The sequence below is a fragment of the Saccopteryx bilineata genome, chromosome 3, assembly GCF_036850765.1.
Source record: "Saccopteryx bilineata isolate mSacBil1 chromosome 3, mSacBil1_pri_phased_curated, whole genome shotgun sequence".
NCBI lineage: Eukaryota > Metazoa > Chordata > Mammalia > Chiroptera > Emballonuridae > Saccopteryx > Saccopteryx bilineata.
In genome coordinates this window covers 306,648,448-306,668,636 of record NC_089492.1, presented here as the reverse complement: position 1 = coordinate 306,668,636, position 20,189 = coordinate 306,648,448, and the positions used below count along the sequence as shown (strand labels likewise).

The following is a 20,189-nucleotide window of genomic DNA, read 5'->3' as shown; positions in this document are numbered from 1 at the left end:
GCTGCTGTCTGGTTATTTGTTTAGCCTGAATGACTGTGTAGGAAATTTTGTGTATTGCCCTCCTGGGATTTGCTGCACTGTTGTGTTTGGTGTTAATTTGTTTGCCAGTACAGTGTGATCAACGCTCATCCATCTGGATCACCCTGCTTATAGGGTAGGGAATCCTGTGTGTTGTCTTTGTAGGACTAGAAGCATACCTGGCTGAGAAGAACAAGTACCGCGAGATGGGACAGCAAGAATCTACTCTTAAATCCCCTCTTGATTACATTTTAAGTAACTTCTCTGATTTTCAGAAGAGAGCTCAGGGTTATGAGGGACCTCCACCCGATCGAGAAACTCTCCGGACCTTAAGCCAAGTGGAGTGGCCATCTCTTAAGGTTGGATGGCCATCTGAAGGAACCTTTGATCTGCCCATAGTTTTTGCAGTAAGAGCCATTATATATCAGGTGCCTCACCCAGACCAATATGTGTATATAGATGTTTGGATAGATATAGCTACAGACAAACCTGGTACATTAAGAGGTGCATAAAAGCAAATCAAAAGGTTAAGAGAGCTATTTGTGTGAGCGCAGCGGACATTAAGCCTCGCCCTCCCTCCACTTCACTTGCACCTAAAAGAGAGCCTCCCAAATCGTATCCGGTCCTTTCTGATGTTACTGAGGATATAGTAGACCCTGTAAATTATCCTCCTCCTCATCAGAAGCCCAGGGAGCCAGATTCAACTGTGCCCGAGAATGTCCAGAGTCCTCCCCACACCCGGGGGGGACCCCTTATGCTCAACCTTCCTTTGATAGAGGTGCCCCAATGTTACCTCTTAGGGAGGTGCTGCCCCCACTAGATGAAGGACCACATGCACCGTCCCGAATGATTTATATTCCTTTTTCTACTAGTGACCTTTATAATTGGAAACATCAGACCCCGTAGTTTTCAGAGAAACCTCAGGGGTTAATTTCTTTGCTTGAGACTGTTTTCAGGACCCATCAACCAACTTGGGATGATTGTCAGCAGCTTTTGCACACCCTGTTCACAACGGAAGAAAGAATCCGCATCAGCCAAGAAGCTGAAAAAGTATTTAAGGAAGAGGGGGGCACTGAAAGGGAACTAGAGAGGACGCTCCCCAGGAGCCCCCCCAGTTGGGATCCAAACAATGTCAGGGATAGGGAATCGCTTACCCAATATCGCCAGGCTCTATTAAGGGGAATAAGGGCAGCTGCTAAGAAACCAACCAACTTTAGTAAGGTAGGTGAGGTAACTCAGGGGAAGGATGAGTCCCCTGCTGCATATTTAGAGCGGCTAATGGAGACCTACCGGGTTTATACCCCTATTGATCCTGAGGCAGAGGAAAATCGCAGGCTAATAAACATAACCTTCGTCACTCAGGCAGCCCCAGACATTAGAAAGAAGCTCCAGAAAATAGAAGGATTTGAGGGAAAGAATAGGAGTGAATTATTAGAAATAGCACAGAGAGTCTATGTCAATCGTGATGACCCTGAGTTAGGGAGAGCAGCTGTAAAACTACTCTTGGCACAGCAATCAAAAGGACCAAAAGGGAAACAGCAGCCCTTTAAGGGAAAGAAGGGAACTTTCCCACAGAAGCAACTAGATAAAGACCAGTGTGCTTATTGCAAAGAGAAAGGTCATTGGAAGAAGGACTGCCCTAAGCTACAGGGCATAAATCAGGAACAAAGCTCACAAGTCTTGCTCCAATTAGACTGACGGGGCCAAGGCTCCATTTCTGTTGGCCCCCAGGAGCCTATGGTCACACTGTCAATTGAGGGGAAACCAACTACCTTCCTAGTTGACACGGGGGCCACTTATTCCGTCCTAAAGAGACCACTTGGGACATTACAAAAGGAATCCACAAAGGTAATAAGGGTCACTGGCAAGGCTGTCTCATATCCTCGAGCCACTGCTTGGATTACAGACCTGGCGCGAGGGACTATTACTCATTCATTCCTGATTATTCCAGACTGCCCTTACCCGCTGTTGGGACGAGATTTGTTGCAAAAATTTCAAGCAACAATAACCTTCAACCAGGAGGAGAATGCAGAAGGCAAGGTATTAGTGACTGTGCCAATATCAGAAGAATACCTGATTGCCTCCCTCCCGGAAGGTAAGAGCGGGTTTACGGGCATCCCCGAGGAAGTAAAGCAGCAGGTTCCTGGAGTTTGGGCAGAGAATAATCCTCCGGGATTGGCAGTACATCAGCCGCCTGTAGTAGTGCTGTTGCGGAGTGATGCCAGCCCAGTACGCATCAGACAGTATCCTGTACCTGCTCGGGCTAAACAGGGTATAGCACAGCACTTGAGGCGCTTATTAGAAGCCTGGATTCTCCGGGAATGCCAATCTGCCTGGAACACTCCTCTACTGCCAGTACAAAAACCTGGAACTCAGGACTATCGCCCAGTGCAGGACCTGCATGAAGTGAATGCTCGGGTAGAGACCATACATCCTACTGTGTCAAACCCCTATACCCTATTAAGTTCATTGCCACCAACGCATGTTTTCTATTCAGTATTAGATTTGAAAGATGCCTTCTTTTGCATTCCATTAGCAAAGCAAAGTCAGGAAGTGTTTGCCTTTGAGTGGAATGATCCTGAGAATGGACTTTCAGGCCAATACACTTGGACCAGGCTCCCTCAGGGTTTTAAGAATTCACCAACCATATTTAATGAGGCTTTGTGCAAAGACTTACAGGAGTTTCGAGCCGGCCACTCTTCAATTGTGCTGCTGCAGTATGTGGACGATCTCCTTATCGCAGCCCCAAACCAGGAGAGTTGCCAAGAAGCTACATTGGAACTACTCCAAGAACTGCAACGGATGGGCTATCGAGTATCTGCTAAGAAGGCCCAAATTGTCACCCAAACCGTGAGTTACTTGGGGTATGACTTGAGGGGAGGACAACGTAGCTTGTCTAGCCAAAGAATTCAGACTATACTACAGATTCCTGAGCCTGTAAGTAAGAGGCAAGTACGAGAATTTTTAGGTGCCGTGGGATATTGCAGACTTTGGATACTAGGATTTGCAGAGCTGGCCAAACCTTTGCATGAGTTAACACGGGGAAAAGAGGAACAATTTGTATGGACAGAGGAGGCACGAGAGTCTTTTCAAAAACTTAAGGAGGCCCTAGTTGCAGCCCCGGCATTAACCCTGCCAGACTTGTCTAAGTCTTTTCAACTATTTGTGACTGAGAAGAAGGGCATTGCTCTAGGGGTCCTCTGTCAAGAACTGGGACCTTAGAAGAGACCAATAGCCTATCTGTCCAGAAGACTATATCCTGTGTCATCAGGCTGGCCAAACTGTTTGAAAGCACTTGCTGCTACCTCCATCCTTATAAAGGAGGCCAATAAACTGACTCTAGGTCAAGACATTCAGGTCATTGGAGAGCACTATTTAGAACAAGTGCTACGGGCTCCACCAGATAGGTGGATCTCGAATGCCCGACTAACACAGTACCGAGCACAGTTGCTGAACCCCCCCGCAATACAATTTTTGAAAACAACGGCCTTGAATCCTGCTACATTGCTCCTGTTGCCAGACCCATCGGTGATCCATGACTGTAGACAAATATTAGATACCATTACAGGAGCCAGACCAGATCTGCGGGATCAGGCCTATGAGAAGGCAGATTTAACTCTGTTTACAGATGGAAGTAGCTATGTTCGGGATGGGCAAAGGTATGCTGGAACTGCGGTGACCACTCAAGACACTGTGTTATGGAAAAAGGCACTGCCTAAAGGCACATCTGCACAACGGGCTGAGCTTATCGGACTCACACAGGCCCTTAGAATTGCTGAAGGGAAAAGTGCCAACATCTATACAGACAGTAAATATGCCTTTGCCACGGCCCATGTACATGGCGCCATCTACCAGGAGCGTGGGTTACTAACTACTACAGGAAAAGAAATTAAAAATAAGGATGAGATTTTAGCTCTATTAGAAGCCATTTGGTTGCCTAAAAAGGTGGCAATAATACATTGCAAGGGACATCAAAAGGGGGATTCCCCTATAGTGAAAGGAAACCATTTTGCTGATCGAGCGGCACGGAATGCAGCAGAAGAGGAGGAACACACTAACCAACTGCTGCTCATCCCACCCCCTAGTTTACCAATAGAACCGAGGTATGAGCCAAAAGAAGAAGAGAAAGGTGAGCAACTAGGGGGTAAGAAAAGTAAACAGGGATGGATAGAATTACCAGACAGCAGAATATACCTACCACAAGGAGTGTTAAGACAAATAATTCAAGAAATACATAGCAGCTCCCACTTAGGACAACAAAAACTAGAACATCTAGTAAGAAAATATTATGAAGGAGCAGAAATCAGAGATGTCATACACTCTGTTGTGTCTAGGTGTCAGGCCTGCGCCAAAGTAAATGCTGTCAATAAGAAATTACCTCCTCTCATCAGGCACCGAGGAAAAGCTCCTGGAGAACTATGGGAAGTGGACTTTACCGAGATGACTCCAGGGAAATTAGGCTACAAATATTTGCTTGTTCTAATAGACACCTTTACTGGATGGACTGAGGCTTTTCCTACAAAAGGAGAAACTGCTTCAACAGTATGTAAAATACTTTTAAGAGAAATCATTCCACGATATGGCATTCCCATTGCTGTAGGGTCATATAATGGACCTGCTTTTGTGTCCAAGATATCACAGGAATTGGCAAAAAGATTAGGGATCAATTGGAAATTACATTGCATTTATCGGCCTCAAAGTTCAGGGCAAGTCGAGAGGATGAATAGGACCCTTAAAGAGACTATAATTAAGTTAAGAGAGGAGACTAGCAAAAATTGGGTAGAGCTACTCCCTTTTGCATTATATAGGGTTCAAAATACACCCTATACAGGAAAATGGACTCCTTATGAGCTAATGTATGGGCAACCAACTCCTTTGGTTCCACAAATAACGAGGGAAGAAATTGAGGGTTCTAATCAAAGTTTTCTAAAGTCCTTACAGGCATTACAACTGATACGTGCAGAAGTACGGGCGCTTAGAGACCAGCAGAAGGACCAACTCAAAGGACTTCCACTGCCAACTCCACCGGAGCCAGGACAATGGGTATGGATTCTTAACCACCGTCGCGGGAACCTTGACGCTCGGTGGCAAGGACCGTTCCAGGTACTGTTCAGCACGCCCACGGCTGTGAGGATAGCTGAAAAACCTTACTGGATTCATCTATCACATGTAAAGTTAGCTCAAGAACCGAGCTTGAAGGAAGCCAAATGGAGAGTCAAAGCGGATCCCCACAATCCCTTAAAAGTGCGGTTCTTACCCGAATCGTAGCAACAGTTTTCTTTTGTATGTTATCCAGTATTAAACCAGTACCTGCTTTCCAGGAAACCCTGAATCATCCAGAGAATTTATGGGTGGCTTTAGCACGCACCCTAAATGTCTCATCGTTTTGCCTTGAACAGGATAGTCATACTCATTTCATGCTAGGAAAATGTCTACGCCCGGTATGTAAACCGGCAGCTGACATAAGGAATTTAACTTTCTTCTCCAGTATCCCTAATAAGACTGTAACTTATCTAGATTTAGCAAACTGGGGAAAAGCTTCTTATCAGTTGCCAAGCCATGCATTACAGATTCATACCCCCCATAGCATTATTGTACCCAATGATACTTGTGTTCTTTTTGTTAATTGTAGTAAAAATTGTAAGACGATCCCTGGTTTTTTGCCCTGTAATAATACTATCAAATACCCTTCCATTTATGGCTATATTACCCTGCCTACTGGATGGTTCTTTACCTGTAACTCTATGACATATAATTATATTCCCCCTAATCTTACTGACACCACTTGTTGTTTATCTAGGATTGCTACTTTCTTACCTAACAAGAATGATTTGTTACTTCTTGAGCATAATACCACTCTTCGCAGTAGGCGTGCTGCCTCCATCCCTGTAGGACCTGAATGTCATGATGAAGTACGATTGTTGTCAGAAGCTGAAGGATATGCTATAATTTTAAGTGTTGTAGGGAATCTAGTATGGGGTGCTTACAATCATAGACAAATCCAGCATTTAGCTTGTAACTTAGCTAAAAGCATCAACGAAACGTCTCAAGCATTGACTCTTTTTAATAATGAACAGCAGCAATTACGTCAAGCTATTTTAGATAATCGGGCGGCTATTGATTATCTATTATTATTTCACCACCAGGGTTGTGAAAAAATAAAAGGAATGTGTTGTTTTAATTTAACTGATAACAGCAATAAAATCCAGGATAAAATAGATAAGATAAAACAGTTAGCAGAGCACATTCAGCAAAATAATGACAATTTAGATTGGTTCACCTCTATATTCAAACTGTCACCTTGGCTAACTACATTGATAACTACACCAGCAGGACCATTGTTAGTATTGTTATTGGCCCTCACTATTGGACCCGTAATCCTTAACAAGTTATTTGCTTTTATTAAGGAAAGAATAGAAACAGTTAAAATAATGATTTTATCTCAGCCGTACCAACGCCTTAGTGCAGCCGAAGAATCTCCGTTATAGTTAAGGATTTAACTAGGACAAAGAAGAGGAGGAAATGTGACATTCGAATAAAAGCTATAAAATATATTAATAGGCTTTAGAAATAACTTCAAAGGAACTAGTCCAGTAAACAGGTGAGCCCAGACTCCCAGGATGGCTAGGAGCTAAGGAGTCCTTGAGATAAGGAAGTCACAAGAACTCCTAAGACAGTAAATGTAACCACATCCTAGGGGATAGATAGGGATATTTCCAGCTGGGGCTTTCAACTGTATGACTGGTTACTAAGGCACGTGACTAGAATTTAATTTGGGGGAGCCAATTGCTAAATGCCAAATTTGCTTCTGTATGAACTGCTTGCTTGCTATGCTATAAGAACCCCTAGACTGTAGGCGCTCGGTGTGGCTCTTGTGACTACCACTTGAGTTCACCCCTGCACAGGTTTGTTTTGTTTTGCTTTGTTTTCTTTTTCTCTTGGCCATAAAACTTTGTCTGAAACTCTCCAAACGTCTCCAGTGTTTGTTTTACCCGGCGAGTACAACACTCTGCCCATCTGGGACAGTTGCTCCATTACTCAGCAACTGAGCTCTTCTTAGTGCCTGAGGTTGAGACCATGGAGCCATCCTCAGGGCCTGGGGCCAATTTGCTCCATTTGAGCCATGGCTGCAGGAGGGGAGGGGGGAGAGGGGGGGGGAGAAAGAAGCAAGGGGGCAAGGTGAAGAAGCAAAGCAGATGGTCGCTTCTTCTGTGTGCCCTGACCAGGAATCAAACCTAGGACATTCAAACACTGGGCTGATTCTCTACCACTGAGCCAATTAGCCAGGGCCTGGAATCTTGAAAATGTAGCCATGAATCAAGTAGGTCATTTTTTAAAAAGTAAAGGCAACACATATTCATATATTTAATATTTATATGTTATATATCTAATTATGAAATAAGGAAGTTCCCTCTTGTGTTGCAGATTCCTCAGGTTTCCTGATTTTCCAGGACTCAGAGAACTCCGAAAACTTGTTATCCTCAAGGTTACATTTGTTATAAAAAGGAAAGAGATTAAAATCAAAGGATAAAGGCAAATGCCACACCCACAATGTGATTTACGATGGGAGCTGTAGACCACATGGTGTCACTGGACATCTTGAGAGGCCAGGGAGTGAGGTCAGGCACAGCGGTGTCCCACCAGGCTGACATGATTGAGCCACAGTGAAGACTGGACATCATCAGGCCGAGGCGGGCTTCTCTAGCTGGCAGAACTCCCTGCCTACTGTCACATGCTTGCGACAGAGTAATACTTCCTGTGACTCCACCAGGGAGAATACCTGGAAGCTCTGTGTTTAGAACTTTTCTGGATTCTGTCCACACTTCGTGTGCCTTCTCTGGGCCAATGTTAATTTCTAGCTTTTAACTGTAATGAACCCTGATTGTTTTGGGTAATTTCTATGCTTCTGATATGCTTTAAACATATATATGTGTGATCATAATTGTCTCTTTATAGTTTCCTTTTCTTCAGCTATATTACAATGCCTCATTCCTTACAACATTTTAAACACATGTACTAAACATGCTGTTTTAGACATACAGAAAGAGTCAGAGAGAGGGATAGATAGGGACAGACAGACAGGAATGGAGAGAGATGAGAAGCTCAATCATCATTTTTTGTTGTGACACCTTAGTTGTTTGCTTTCTCATATGTGCCTTGACTGTGGGCCTTCAGCAGACCAAGTAACCCTTTGCTCGAGCCAGCGACCTTGGGTCCAAGCTAGTGAGCTTTGCCCAAACCAGATGAGCCTGCACTTAAGCTGGTGACCTCGGGGTCTCTAACCTGGATCCTCTGCATCCCAGTTCGACGCTCTATCCACTGCGCCACCGCCTGGTCAGGCAACATGCTGTATCTTAATAATTCTGGCATCTGTTGTCTCGGCCACTGTTCTGATTGATCCACCATGCCTGGGAAGTCCCTTGATGAGTTGTAATACTATATTTTATTAGTCTTCACTTGATCTTAGCCAGCAGTCTGAGGAGCGATGTTTTATTAATCTTGATATGACTCATGAATGTATAGTGTTTGGCCAGTAGGTGCACATATACATATATATGATTCTTGGTTAGCTAGGGGAATTAATGGCTATGCATTATAGAAATGTCTAGTGTTTTGAAGACTGAGTGATAATAGCAGAATATTCCAATAATTCATTCTACTACAAAGTGTTTTTCTTTTTTTTTTAACAATATTTATTTATTGATTTCAGCGAGAGAGAGACAGGAACACTGAGCTGCTCCTGTATGTGCCCTGACCAGGGATCGAACCGGCAAACTTTGTACTTCCAGATGATGCTCTAACCAACCAAGCTATCCCGGCCAGGGCAAAGTGTTTTCCTTTTAATTGTTGTATTTTTGTAGTCTGTATGGTAAAAATAAGCAGAATAACTTCTTTTACGTTCCTTCCATATATCAAGAAAAGCGAAGCACTTCCTATTAAACAGGACTATGTTATTATTACAGGAACCACTGATGTTGGAGGATGTGGCCATGGATTCACCTGAGAGAAATGGAAGTTCCTGGGCCCTGATCAGAGGAACCTGTATGGGCTACGGTGTTGGAGAAATACAGCAGCCTGGTGTCCACGGGTGAGGACAGCCCCCCTGTCAGTGGGGCCTCAGTCAGTGGCCTTTCCTCTTATCTGCTTAACGCTTCAGAGTCTCTGTAGTGCTCTCGACTGGTGGGTTCTCAGATCCCTCTCTGGCTCTAGAAAAGAGTATATAATATTCACTCTCCTGAGAGAAAAGCCTCACATTGCAGATATGAAAACTAAAAAATGTAGCATTCTCCCATCTTGTACCTCCTAGCCCCTGGTTGGCATACTGCAGCTCGCGAGCCACATGCGGCTCTTTGGCACCTTGAGTGTGGCTCTTCCACAAAATATCATGTGCAGGTGCTACCTCGATAAGGAATGTCCCTACCTATACAGTTTAAGTTTAAAAAATTTGGCTCTCAAAAGAAATTTCAATCGTTGTACTGTTGATATTTGGCTCTGTTGACTAATGAGTTTGCCGACCACTGTTAGCCCAATTTCATGTGTTGAAGTCTTCCGTCATTTCCTATGAACAGGGCATCAAGCCAGCAAACCAAATCCATTCTTCAAACTAGAATGAAGGGAGGAACACCGAACAATAGAAAATCCCACGGCGAAAGCTGTCCAGGTGAGTGGGTGAGAACCAGCAAGGTGGGGGGACAGGGAGGGTGTGTCCTAGTCAGGGAAGGTGCCACAGGGTGCCAGTCTGAGGAAACCTAACCAGCAGCTCCTCATGTCCTGCCCCCCACCTGAGACCTTTCTCTTTGGAGCTTAGAGGGAAATCCACCCTTTTGTCTTCTGAGACTTGATTCCTGCTTATTTTATGTACGCCTTGATTTGTTTGGTGTTTGCCAAGTTCTCTTCTTTCTAGGTTTGTCAAGTCATCTCCTTTCCTGTCGATTGCCGCAGCGCCTCTTCCTATTTCTTCCACCTCCGCTGCTATGAAATTCTACCTTCCAGAACTCGTTCTAGAGAGCTTTAATTCTGCATCATCTTTAAGTAGAGCATCTTTCTGCTGCACTGGGAAATAGTGGTTTCCCTTCCTAACATTCAACCTTACATGGAATGTGATGCCCACACCATAACCTGATCTCTATGTTTATATGGTTTCTTAGTGTCTTGCTGTAGACTAAATGTTTGTGTCCCCTGAAAATTCATATGTTGAAACCCTAACCCCCAAAGGTGATGGTTTTAGGAGACTGGGCCTTTGAGAGGTGATTAAGTTATAAAGGCCCTCACCAGGCATTGAACCTGCTGGTGCCTTAATCTTGGATTTCTCAGCCTCCAGAAATGTCTGAAATTAATTTCTGTTGTTTTGTGTTACAGTAGCCTGAATGCACTAAGACACTTGTCCTTGCCCCTCTCTGAAATTATCCAAAGGTTCTGTTTTTCATTTCTTGCTCTGTTCTCATAATCTTTCAGTCTTTCCTCCATTATAATTAAGCTCTTATTCTCTGTAACGACTGCTAACTGCACATCTCCCTGACTATTTTCTGATTTGTACACTTGTGCCATATATTATACTGTCTTCACAGAAACTCCTGAATGAATTCAGACTTTTTGTTTACGAGGAACTAAAATTACCTTCCCTATGAGAAAATTTCTTCGACCTTCCCTCTTTTTTTAAACTTTAGAGTCTTCTAAAGATGAGTATTTGCCTGATCAGGTGGTGGCGCAGTGGATAGAGCGTCGGACTGAGATGCAGAAGGACCCAGGTTCGAGACCCCGAGGTGGCCAGCTTGAGCTCGGGCTCATCTGGCTTGAGCAAAGAGCTCACCAGCTTGGACCCAAGGTCGCTGGCTCCAGCAGGGGGTTACTCGGTCTGCTGAAGGCCCGCGGTCAAGGCACATGTGAGAAAGCAATCAATGAACAACTAAGAAGTCGCAACGCGCAACGAGAAACTGATGATTGATGCTTCTCATCTCTCTCCGTTCCTGTTCCTGTCTGTCTGTCCCTGTCTATCTCTGACTCTGTAAATAAATAAATAAATAAATAAATAAATATGAGTATTTAACAAAGTAGGGTAAGAGCAGTGGTCAAGTAGGAAGTTTACAAAGAGGAGGTGAGGTTGGAAGACCCAAGAGAGGCTGATTCCTGAGAAATAGAATAAGAACGTCTCTCAAGAAAAGATATAGCCGTACACATTATTTGCAGTTGCCAGTTCATGAAGATACAAACCAAGGGACAGGTGTATGATGATTTTAGTATTTCTTTCCATTCCGTGTGTGTGTGTGTGTGTGTGTGTGTTGAAAGACTCAGTGTCTGGCCGGTTGGCTCAGCGGTAGAGCGTCGGCCTGGCGTGCGGGGACCCGGGTTCAATTCCCGGCCAGGGGACATAGGAGAAGCGCCCATTTGCTTCTCCACCCCCCCTCCTTCCTCTCTGTCTCTCTCTTCCCCTCCCGCAGCCAAGGCTCCATTGGAGCAAAGATGGCCCGGGCGCTGGGGATGGCTCCTTGGCCTCTGCCCCAGGTGCTAGAGTGGCTCTGGTCGCGGCAGAGCAACGCCCCCTGGTGGGCAGAGCATCGCCCCTGGTGGGCGTGCCGGGTGGATCCCGGTCGGGCGCATGCGGGAGTCTGTCTGACTGTCTCTCCCCGTTTCCAGCTTCAGAAAAAATACAAAAAAAAAAAAAAAAGACTCAGTGTCTGCCTGAATTTAAGAGGAAAACAGAAAAGGCATAGCATTCCCAGGATAAGTAAAATGAAAAGTTTATGCACCTTGGTCCAAGATGGAGGAACATAGAGATGAGGGAGGTAAAATCCTCGTGGGATATATTGGAGAAGAACCCTTATTTTATTTATTTGTTCACAGGCTTATAATTTTTAAGAGTTGCCAGCATTTCAAAGATCCCATCTTCTCTGTGATGCGCTTTATTGGACATGTGATTTTCCTATGTTTTTTTCATTCCTTCTTACTCATGTGAGTGGTGCTGTTGTCCTCTTGCCTCTACCCAATCATTCCCTTGATCCAATAAAGATATTCTGTTAAAAAGCATGAGTCTTGCTTAGAGAACACTCTCTGTCCTACATTTCAGTCACAAACCCTGGATTATTGGGTAAATTCACTCCAATATATTTCATCACCTAAATTTAGCCATCTCAATACTTATTTTAATTTGTGATGCAATCATTAGATAAATAAGAACAAGAAAATGTCACGATTTGTGTTTTACAAGGATTACCTTGTAAAGGTGAGGTAGTACAGGACAAAGGTGTAAGCAGGGACAGTTCCACCATCTCGCTTCAGAGACTGGGCCAGCATAGTACTGATGAAGGTGTCAGAAGATGGAACTGACTTCTGGTCTTGACCTATGGCTGATTTTATCTGGAACATTCTGAGAATTATAAGGGCCTATGGGGTTGAACATAATGTGAGCAAGTAGATGAGCTTGATGTCTGCTACAGCCCGTTCTCAAGATCTCGGCTTCCTCCAGGTGAGTGAGTGTTCTAGCTCAGGGCTGGGGCTACTACAAATGGGACCTAGAGCAGGGCTAGAAATAGTAGTAGGCCTGCAAACGCCTGGCCAGGACCTCTTGGTGAGGTGATAAACATGCATACGACTGTGGGAAATCCAGTTTTTTATGTCATTTTATTTTTTGCATGTTCATAGAAGTTCCATTTGCAGTATCCCCCCCCCCAAGATTGAAAACAACCCAGTGGTCCACCAGCTGATGAATGATTCAACACATTTTGAAATACCCATATAATGAATATGGAGCAACAAAAGGAACAAACTTAGCTGATATCTCAAAACAATTATGTCGTGGCCTGACCTATGGTGGTGCAGTGGATAAAGCATTGATCTGGAAGCCTGACTGGGCAGTGGCACAATGGATAGAGCATTGGACTGGGATGCAGAGGACCCAGGTTCGAGACCCCGAGGTCGCCAGCTTGAGCGCGGGCTCATCTGGTTTGAGCAAAAAGCTCACCAGCTTGGACCCAAGGTCGCTGGCTCGAGCAAGGCGTTATTCGGTCTGCTGAAGGCCCACGGTCAAGGCACATATGAGAAAGCAATCAATGAACAACTAAGGTGTCGCAATGAAAAACTAATGATTGATGCTTCTCATCTCTCTCCATTCCTGTCTGTCCATCCCTATCTGTCCCACTCTCTCTCTGTCCCTGTAAAAAAAAAAAGGCATCGACCTGGAATGCTGAGGTCACTGGTCCAAAACCCAGGGCTTGCCTGGTCAAGGCAGATATAGGAGTTGATGCTTTGTGCTCCTTCCCATCACCCCCGTTGTCTCTCTCTCTCTCCCTCCGCTCTCTAAAATAAATAATTAAAAAGAGGAAAAACAAAAAACAATTATGTCGTATGAAAGAAGCCAGATAAAGAGTACATGCACTGCCTGACAAGGTGTTGGTGCAGTGGATAGAGCGTCGGACTGGGACGCGGAGGACCCATGTTTGAAACCCCGAGGTCACTGGCTTGAGCGTGGGCTCATCTGGTTTGAGTAAGGGGTCACTCAGTCTGCTGGAGCCCCCGACCCTCAAGGCACACGAGAAAGCAATCAATGAACCACAGGTGCCACAAATGATGCTTCTTATTTCCCTTCCTGTCTGTCCCTATCTGTCCCTCTTGCTGTGTCTCACACACAAAAGTACACACGCGAAGTGTCTGTTCATAAAATACAGACTGTAGTGATAGGGTAGTTCAGTGTCTGCCCAGGATGTATGTAGCATGTTTTGTGTTTGGGCTGGTAAGGGCTGACAACGTCCATCATTTCTGCTCCCTTTGTGAGCATCGTATTTCCCATATATCATCTCACTTTTCCAAACCTAGCCGGTCTTTCCAGCGCACTGCCACCTGCCGTCCGCGCTGCGCGCTCCCGACTCTTCTGTACGGACAGCGGTCCTCCCCAGAGATGGCCGCGCCCAGGGGCTGCCGAACGGCGCGAGCCCCAGACGGTTTTATCGCCTCGCCAGCTTTTTGGTCAAACGTGCTAGAGTTTTTACAAGGCCTCTAAATCTCTGCGCAACCAGACTAGTGGCTGCGGTGTCCAGAGGTTATTTTAATTTTGTACGAAACGTCATAGCTGTTCAGGGCCGCTGAGATTGTATGCCCGGGTCTTTTGGTCTTGATAAGCTCCGACGTTTGAAACATAGGCGCCTTTCGCCTTCCCCTACAACAACGAGTTTAATCCCACCTGACGCTTGCTTCTGTGACCTCAAGCCTCTGAAAAACCTTTCCATAATCATGTCGGGGTGACGTACCTCAAATGGGAAACTTAAGGCTACGATCAGTCAGTATCACACCGTACGCACACTGACGCAAATGCCTTGTGTATGTGCAAAGATGGCGGCCCCCAGGATGCCGAGGCGACGGCGGCGCTGATATATGACCTCATAAAGAAAAGCCAGACACCGTATTCCTTTCTCCATAGAAACACTGCGGGCCTTCGTCGGATGTTCTCGCGAAAGGAGGCCGGAAGGCAGAGAAGTTTAGGCAAGTAAGTGAGGCCCTGCAGAGGTCGCTGCAAGTTCAGAAGCGAGTCGGACCCGGGAGTGGGAGTGTCTGTGGTTCGCTAGGTAAGTGGCCGCTCCTATGAGTCGGTGAAGGTAGTGCCGGGGCGGGGAGCAAGGAGTCGTCTCCTGGCTGGCTTTGGGCTCAATCATGGGGGGCGCTGGTGGTCAGTGATGAAAGGTCTGAAGAGACCAACTACCAAGAGTCAAGAGGTCAGGGTTCAGGGTCTTCGCGGGTCACTCCTCCCGTAGGTGACTGACAGCTGCGGGCTGGCGTTAGTGAATGACCACGAAGTCTGGGTCAGGTTCTTAAATAACTTGGAGCCACTGATCGTGGGACCGTAAAGGGATGTCAGTGTGTGCATGTTTCTGGGCTGGTTTTGGTATTAAAGCCGTCGGGGGGCGATGGCTACTGACTTTTGTGGTGAGACGTGTGACAGCAGGTTTGAAAGCTCAGGGGCCCTGGCCGCTTCTGCGTTGAGCTCAGGCTGCTGGACCACGTACCTCCTCCACCACAAGTTTTTCTTTTCTTTTTCTGTTTGTTTATTTTGTTTTGTTTCCGAAGTGAGAAGTGGGGAGGCAGTCAGAGAGACTCCCGCATGCACCCGACCGGGGTGCACCCGGCATGCCCACCACAGGGGTGATGTTCCTTTGCAACCCGAAGCATTCTAACGCCTGAGGCAGAGGCCACGGAGCCATCCTCAGCGCCCGGACAAACTTTGCTCCAATGGAGCCTTGGCTGCGGAAGGGGAAGAGAGAGAGACAGAGAGGAAGGAGAGGGGGAGGGGTAGAGAAGCAGGTGCTTCTCCTGGCCGGGAATCGAACCCGGGACTTCCACACGCTGGGCTGATGCTCTACCACTGAGCCAACAGGCCAGGGCCATGTTCAAGCTACTTTTATACCTTCAGTGTCTTATGTTTCATTGTCTGAGGCATGGTCTCTAAGGAACCAAATAAAAACAAAGAAGTGTTGGGGACCATGTGTTAAGGTGAGTGTACAGCAAGGGGAATGTAACCCTGAAAATAATTTGGCTCTTCATCCCATAGGTCTTTGGAAGAGATAAGAAAAGAATGAAGAAAGAGGAGTTTGCAAGACCTAGATATTGTCCTTTCTGGAAACACTTTTGATGAGAGTGAAATTTCTAACTAGAAATTTAGGGCATATCAAGAGAAGACAAAGACAAGAGTATACCAGTTGCTGGCTATTAACCAAAACAGAAGAAAATGTTCCAGGCCCAGGTGACTTTTGTTTTATTCTCTGCTTTATTCCCTAATGTGTCGAGGACTGAAAAATCAATAGTGTTTTTAGAGTTATTTCTGGAGGACAGAGGTGTGGAAACTGGCTGCTGCCCAACCCCCCACCTCGCTTGCAAAAAGCTAAGCCCTTACCCACACCTCCATGTTAGCTGTGATGCTCATGCCCCCCCCCCCCAAGGAAAGACTGGCTTCTTTGTGTATGTTTATGTATTGGTGGGGGTTTTTTGCACTTGGTGGAATTCTTGTGTTGCCTTGGAAACTGTAATCAGAAAAGTCATTGATTTGCTAAGGTGTCACGGTCCAGCCACAACGAGTCTATTGTGGGGTCTAGAACAGGAAAAGGTATGAAATTGAATAAATGATGGAGACTTAAAGATATATACTTACAGATGGGTTTGGGAGGATGGCACGGAGAATTCTCTACTGTTCCTGAGCCATAACATGGCTGCTCCCAAAGACACATCTATCTTTATTCAGGGAAAAAATGGTGGTCCATTAGCAATTCAGTTATTTCCAAGACAACTCAAAGACAGCCCCACCATACCGTTCAAATGTCACTTTACACCAATAAGAAACTAGCTTCCAGCCTCTTCTGGAGAACATGAGTGGGACAAGTGAGAATAAGGTATAGCTCTTTGTTAACTAGGCAGGTGAGGTAGGGGTTAGGCCCAGCATCTCTGTCCACATTGCAAAAATACCCTGTTTACTTATTCAGTCCCCAACAGATCCCCCTTTTGTATTTTTTAAAACTTCAGTTCGTGTGCTGTGATTCATACTCATCTGAATTCCCATGTTCTGATTTGGAGGCAGACTGGAAAAATATAAAATAAACAACAAAATTGAAATAGCCAATGCTAACAGATACTATAACAAGTGTCCTAGTACAATGAAGTGATTAAAGCCTATTAGATTATCAAGCAAAGTCTTAACTAACACAGCAGGATCTAAAATAAAATTCTTACAGTCTTAAATGTCCTTAACATTTAATGTAATTTCACCAAGTCCATGCTGACACCATCACCACTTCATATTATTTGTAAATGTAACCCAACCCCACTTCAGTCTGAGAACTGTTCCAAGGAGCAGGAGTCACATACATTCAGGAAAAGTCCACAAGGCATTAGAGTTGTGGTCACATTTCCACACTTCTCAGCTAGAGTCCAAGTCCCAATGACCACTGCTGCTAGCTGGTAATGACTCAGGTAGACTGGAAAAGCCATCTGCAGCACATATGGAGCTTCTGTTTTCTTTAAACTGGAGAGATGAACCCAGGGTGCCCTTCCCTGGAGCTCGGCAGCTGTGGCATGGTGAAGAGAACCTTGGGATATACTATGCTGGGTGGCAGAGGTAAATTCGTCTAAATTAGGAGCAGATCCCAGCCTAAAATAGGCATGGGGCATTAAGGCAGGAGGAATAAAGGAAACACTATATATTAAACAAAGCAGCAGAAAATAAGACTATCAACACCCACAACAGAGATCTACCAGGGATCAATAAAAACACGAATATTCAGGCAAGACATAGTAAGTGGCTCTCGTGACCATAAAAAATGAGATCAGCCTGACCAGGTGGTGGCGCAGTGGATAGAGCGTCGGACTGGGATGCGGAAGGACCCAGGTTCGAGACCCCGAGGTCGCCAGCTTGAGCGCCGGCTCATCTGGCTTGAGCAAAGAGCTCACCAGCTTGGACCCAAGGTTGCTGGCTCCAGCAGGGGGTTACTCGGTCTGCTGAAGGCCCATGGTCAAGGCACATGTGAGAAAGCAATCAGTGAACAACTAAGAAGTCGCAACGCGCAACAAGAAACTGATGATTGATGCTTCTCATCTCTCTCCGTTCCTGTCTGTCTGTCCCTGTCTATCCCTCTCTCTGACTTACTCTCTGTCTCTGTAAAATAAATAAATAAATAAATAAATAAGATCAGTTTACCTGCTACTTGGAAAAAATACCCTAGGCTCGTCCAGAGTGACATGAGACGGGACTGATGGCCCTAGGCACCTTTAGCCTTCAGTGGCAAGTCCCAGCAGGCCGGGCAAGGTTAGATCACAGGTGGCCGGAACAGGACTGCAAGAGACTGAACCCTCCCTTAGAGGAATGAGGGGGCAGCTTACTTTCCAGTGTCCCTTTTTCCCACAGCAAAGATATGGCACTGGTGGGAGGGCCAAGAAGCCTGGTAGGCCTTAGCTCAATGACCTTCCTTTCCACTCTTGAAGCAGGGCCCTGATGGAGTCCTGTGAGGCCCCTTCAGGGCGATGGAACCTTTAAGGGTGTATGCCAAGAGCTGGTATTTTGCCTGATCTCTATTGGGCTCTGTCTGCCTTTTCTGTTCCTCTTGGTCATTATAGACCTTAAAAATCATGCTCAGCGGCCCTGGCCAGTTGGCTAAGTGGTAGAGCGTCGTCCTGGTGTGCAGGAGTCCCGGGTTCGATTTCCGGCCAGGGCACACAGGAGAAGCGCCCATCTGCTTCTCCACCCCTCCCCCTCTCCTTCCTCTCTGTCTCTCTCTTCCCCTCCCACAGCCAAGGCTCCACTGGAGCAAAGTTGGCCCAGGCGCTGAGGATGGCTCTATGGCCTCTGCCTCAGGCGCTAGAATGGCTCTGGTTGCAACAGAGCAATGACTCAGATGGGCGGAGCATCACCCCCTGGTGGGCATGCCAGGTGGATCCCGGTCGGGCGCATGCGAGAGTCTGACTGCCTCCCCATTTCCAACTTCAGAAAAATTAAAAGAATTTAAAAAATCATGCTCAGAAGATTTTGCTGAGGGATTTGAGGGTCCTCATATGCCTATATAAGCTTTTTCCATATATCTGAAACTTTGGAAAAAGACGAAACAGCATTATTAGCTGGATCAAATAAAAGAGGGTAGAAGTTTGCTGGAGAAAGAGGTTTGCTGGCATCTCCTGTAGGATGCCAGAGTCTGTCAGCTGCTGAATAATGCTGTACATCAGCATTCAAAAGAAATTTATTTTTGACTTTTGACAAGTTTATTTTTGATTTTTTAAAAATTTTTTATTAATTTTAATGGGGTGACATTGGTCAATCAGGGTACATACGTTTAGAGAAAACATCTCCAGGTTATTTTGACATTTCAAAAGAAATTTTTTTAAGTAAAAAGCATAGTAAACAGATTTGCAGGAGTTCCAGGATATCACTTCCCCCCTTTTTTATATTATTTACAACTGACCTTTAAGCATTTGTTGAGCACACTTTATAATATTTTGACTTCAAAGATTGTAAGAAATACATGTCTTTATGTTAATTTCTAACAAAATATATTAAATGTATTTTCAAGTAAAATTCCTATACTTATCAAAACATTTCTACCCCATTAATTAACAGGCAATTTAAAGAGTACATAAAGACTGGAAAATTCAAGTGTGACTTTCATTATCTTCCTATATTAAGCAAATCCACCCTGCTTCAAGCTTTGCAGCTTGCAGCTTGAAGCAGTTTGCAGCTTGGAGCAGTTTGGCCAAATTAGCAAATCTTTAAGATCCACATTCCATTTTATTTAAATTTAAATGAGTGTGCTTTACTTGTTACAATTAAAATTATATATTTGTAGGGATGAAATCATTTTATTTTTTCAATATTAGGGCTGGTATTTCCAATTTTTGGATGCAAGAACTTAATTCAGGCCTTAAAACACATTTAGACATTAAAGACTCCACATAAAATCACACAAATCAAGAGTGAAACCCTGGATTTTAGAGATTAGAACGTGGCCTGCTTGATCTTACGTAGGGCTATTTTAATAGGAACATAATAAGGATAAATACTAAACAGAACTCTCTTGAAAAATTTCGAGGCAGCTGTATATGAGATTCTGTTTAGCCATACCCAAGTAGGCGTTCCTTTTGTCCTCTTTTCAGGCACAGAATAGGAAAGAAATAAAATGATAGTTTAGAGAAAGTTAGAGAATAATGGGAAAAAGCTGTAATTTTCCAAACTCTTAAGTCTTTTTATTTACTAAAGAAAATCAGATAATAATACAACTTTAAAAAACATCTGAGTCTTCTAAACATTCTTAAATTCTAATAGCCCGCAGCCGTAAGTAGCCGAGGACAAGCTGGCTCAGCCAAGCCTCTAAGAATATCAAAAAGTGGCTTCAGTTCCCAGGTAGTTAATTTCAAGGAAGGTCTAAGCCAATATCTCCTAATAAGTTCTGGAAATCGTTTATAAAGTTTGCAAATGATCCATCCTGATTTCTAATTTTTGTGGATTTATTTGTTTTCCTCAATAAATTGTCCCAAATAAGAGAAAGGCAAAAATTGCTGTACCTTTTCAGGAGCTATATAAAGTCCTTATTCTTTCAAAGAATATTCTAGTTGTTACAAAATAGCACAGTGTCTTTATCTGGATGAGTAATAAGAATATCATCCATATAATGAATTATATACACTTTAGGGTGCTGCCTTCATACTGGAGA

General features: G+C 44.8%; 1 protein-coding gene across 1 annotated transcript in view; it reads left to right on the top strand.

Moving 5' to 3' along the window:
- Positions 1–20,189, top strand: part of LOC136332060 (zinc finger protein 432-like) — a 42,383-nt gene that overhangs the window by 1,166 nt on the left and 21,028 nt on the right. Inside the window, exons 2-5 of the mRNA XM_066271311.1 lie at positions 8,982–9,106; positions 9,588–9,679; positions 14,429–14,573; positions 15,554–15,745. Of these exons, the coding sequence (XP_066127408.1) occupies positions 15,731–15,745 (15 nt within the window). The 5' untranslated portion in view covers positions 8,982–9,106; positions 9,588–9,679; positions 14,429–14,573; positions 15,554–15,730. The remainder of the gene's footprint in view (positions 1–8,981; positions 9,107–9,587; positions 9,680–14,428; positions 14,574–15,553; positions 15,746–20,189) is intronic.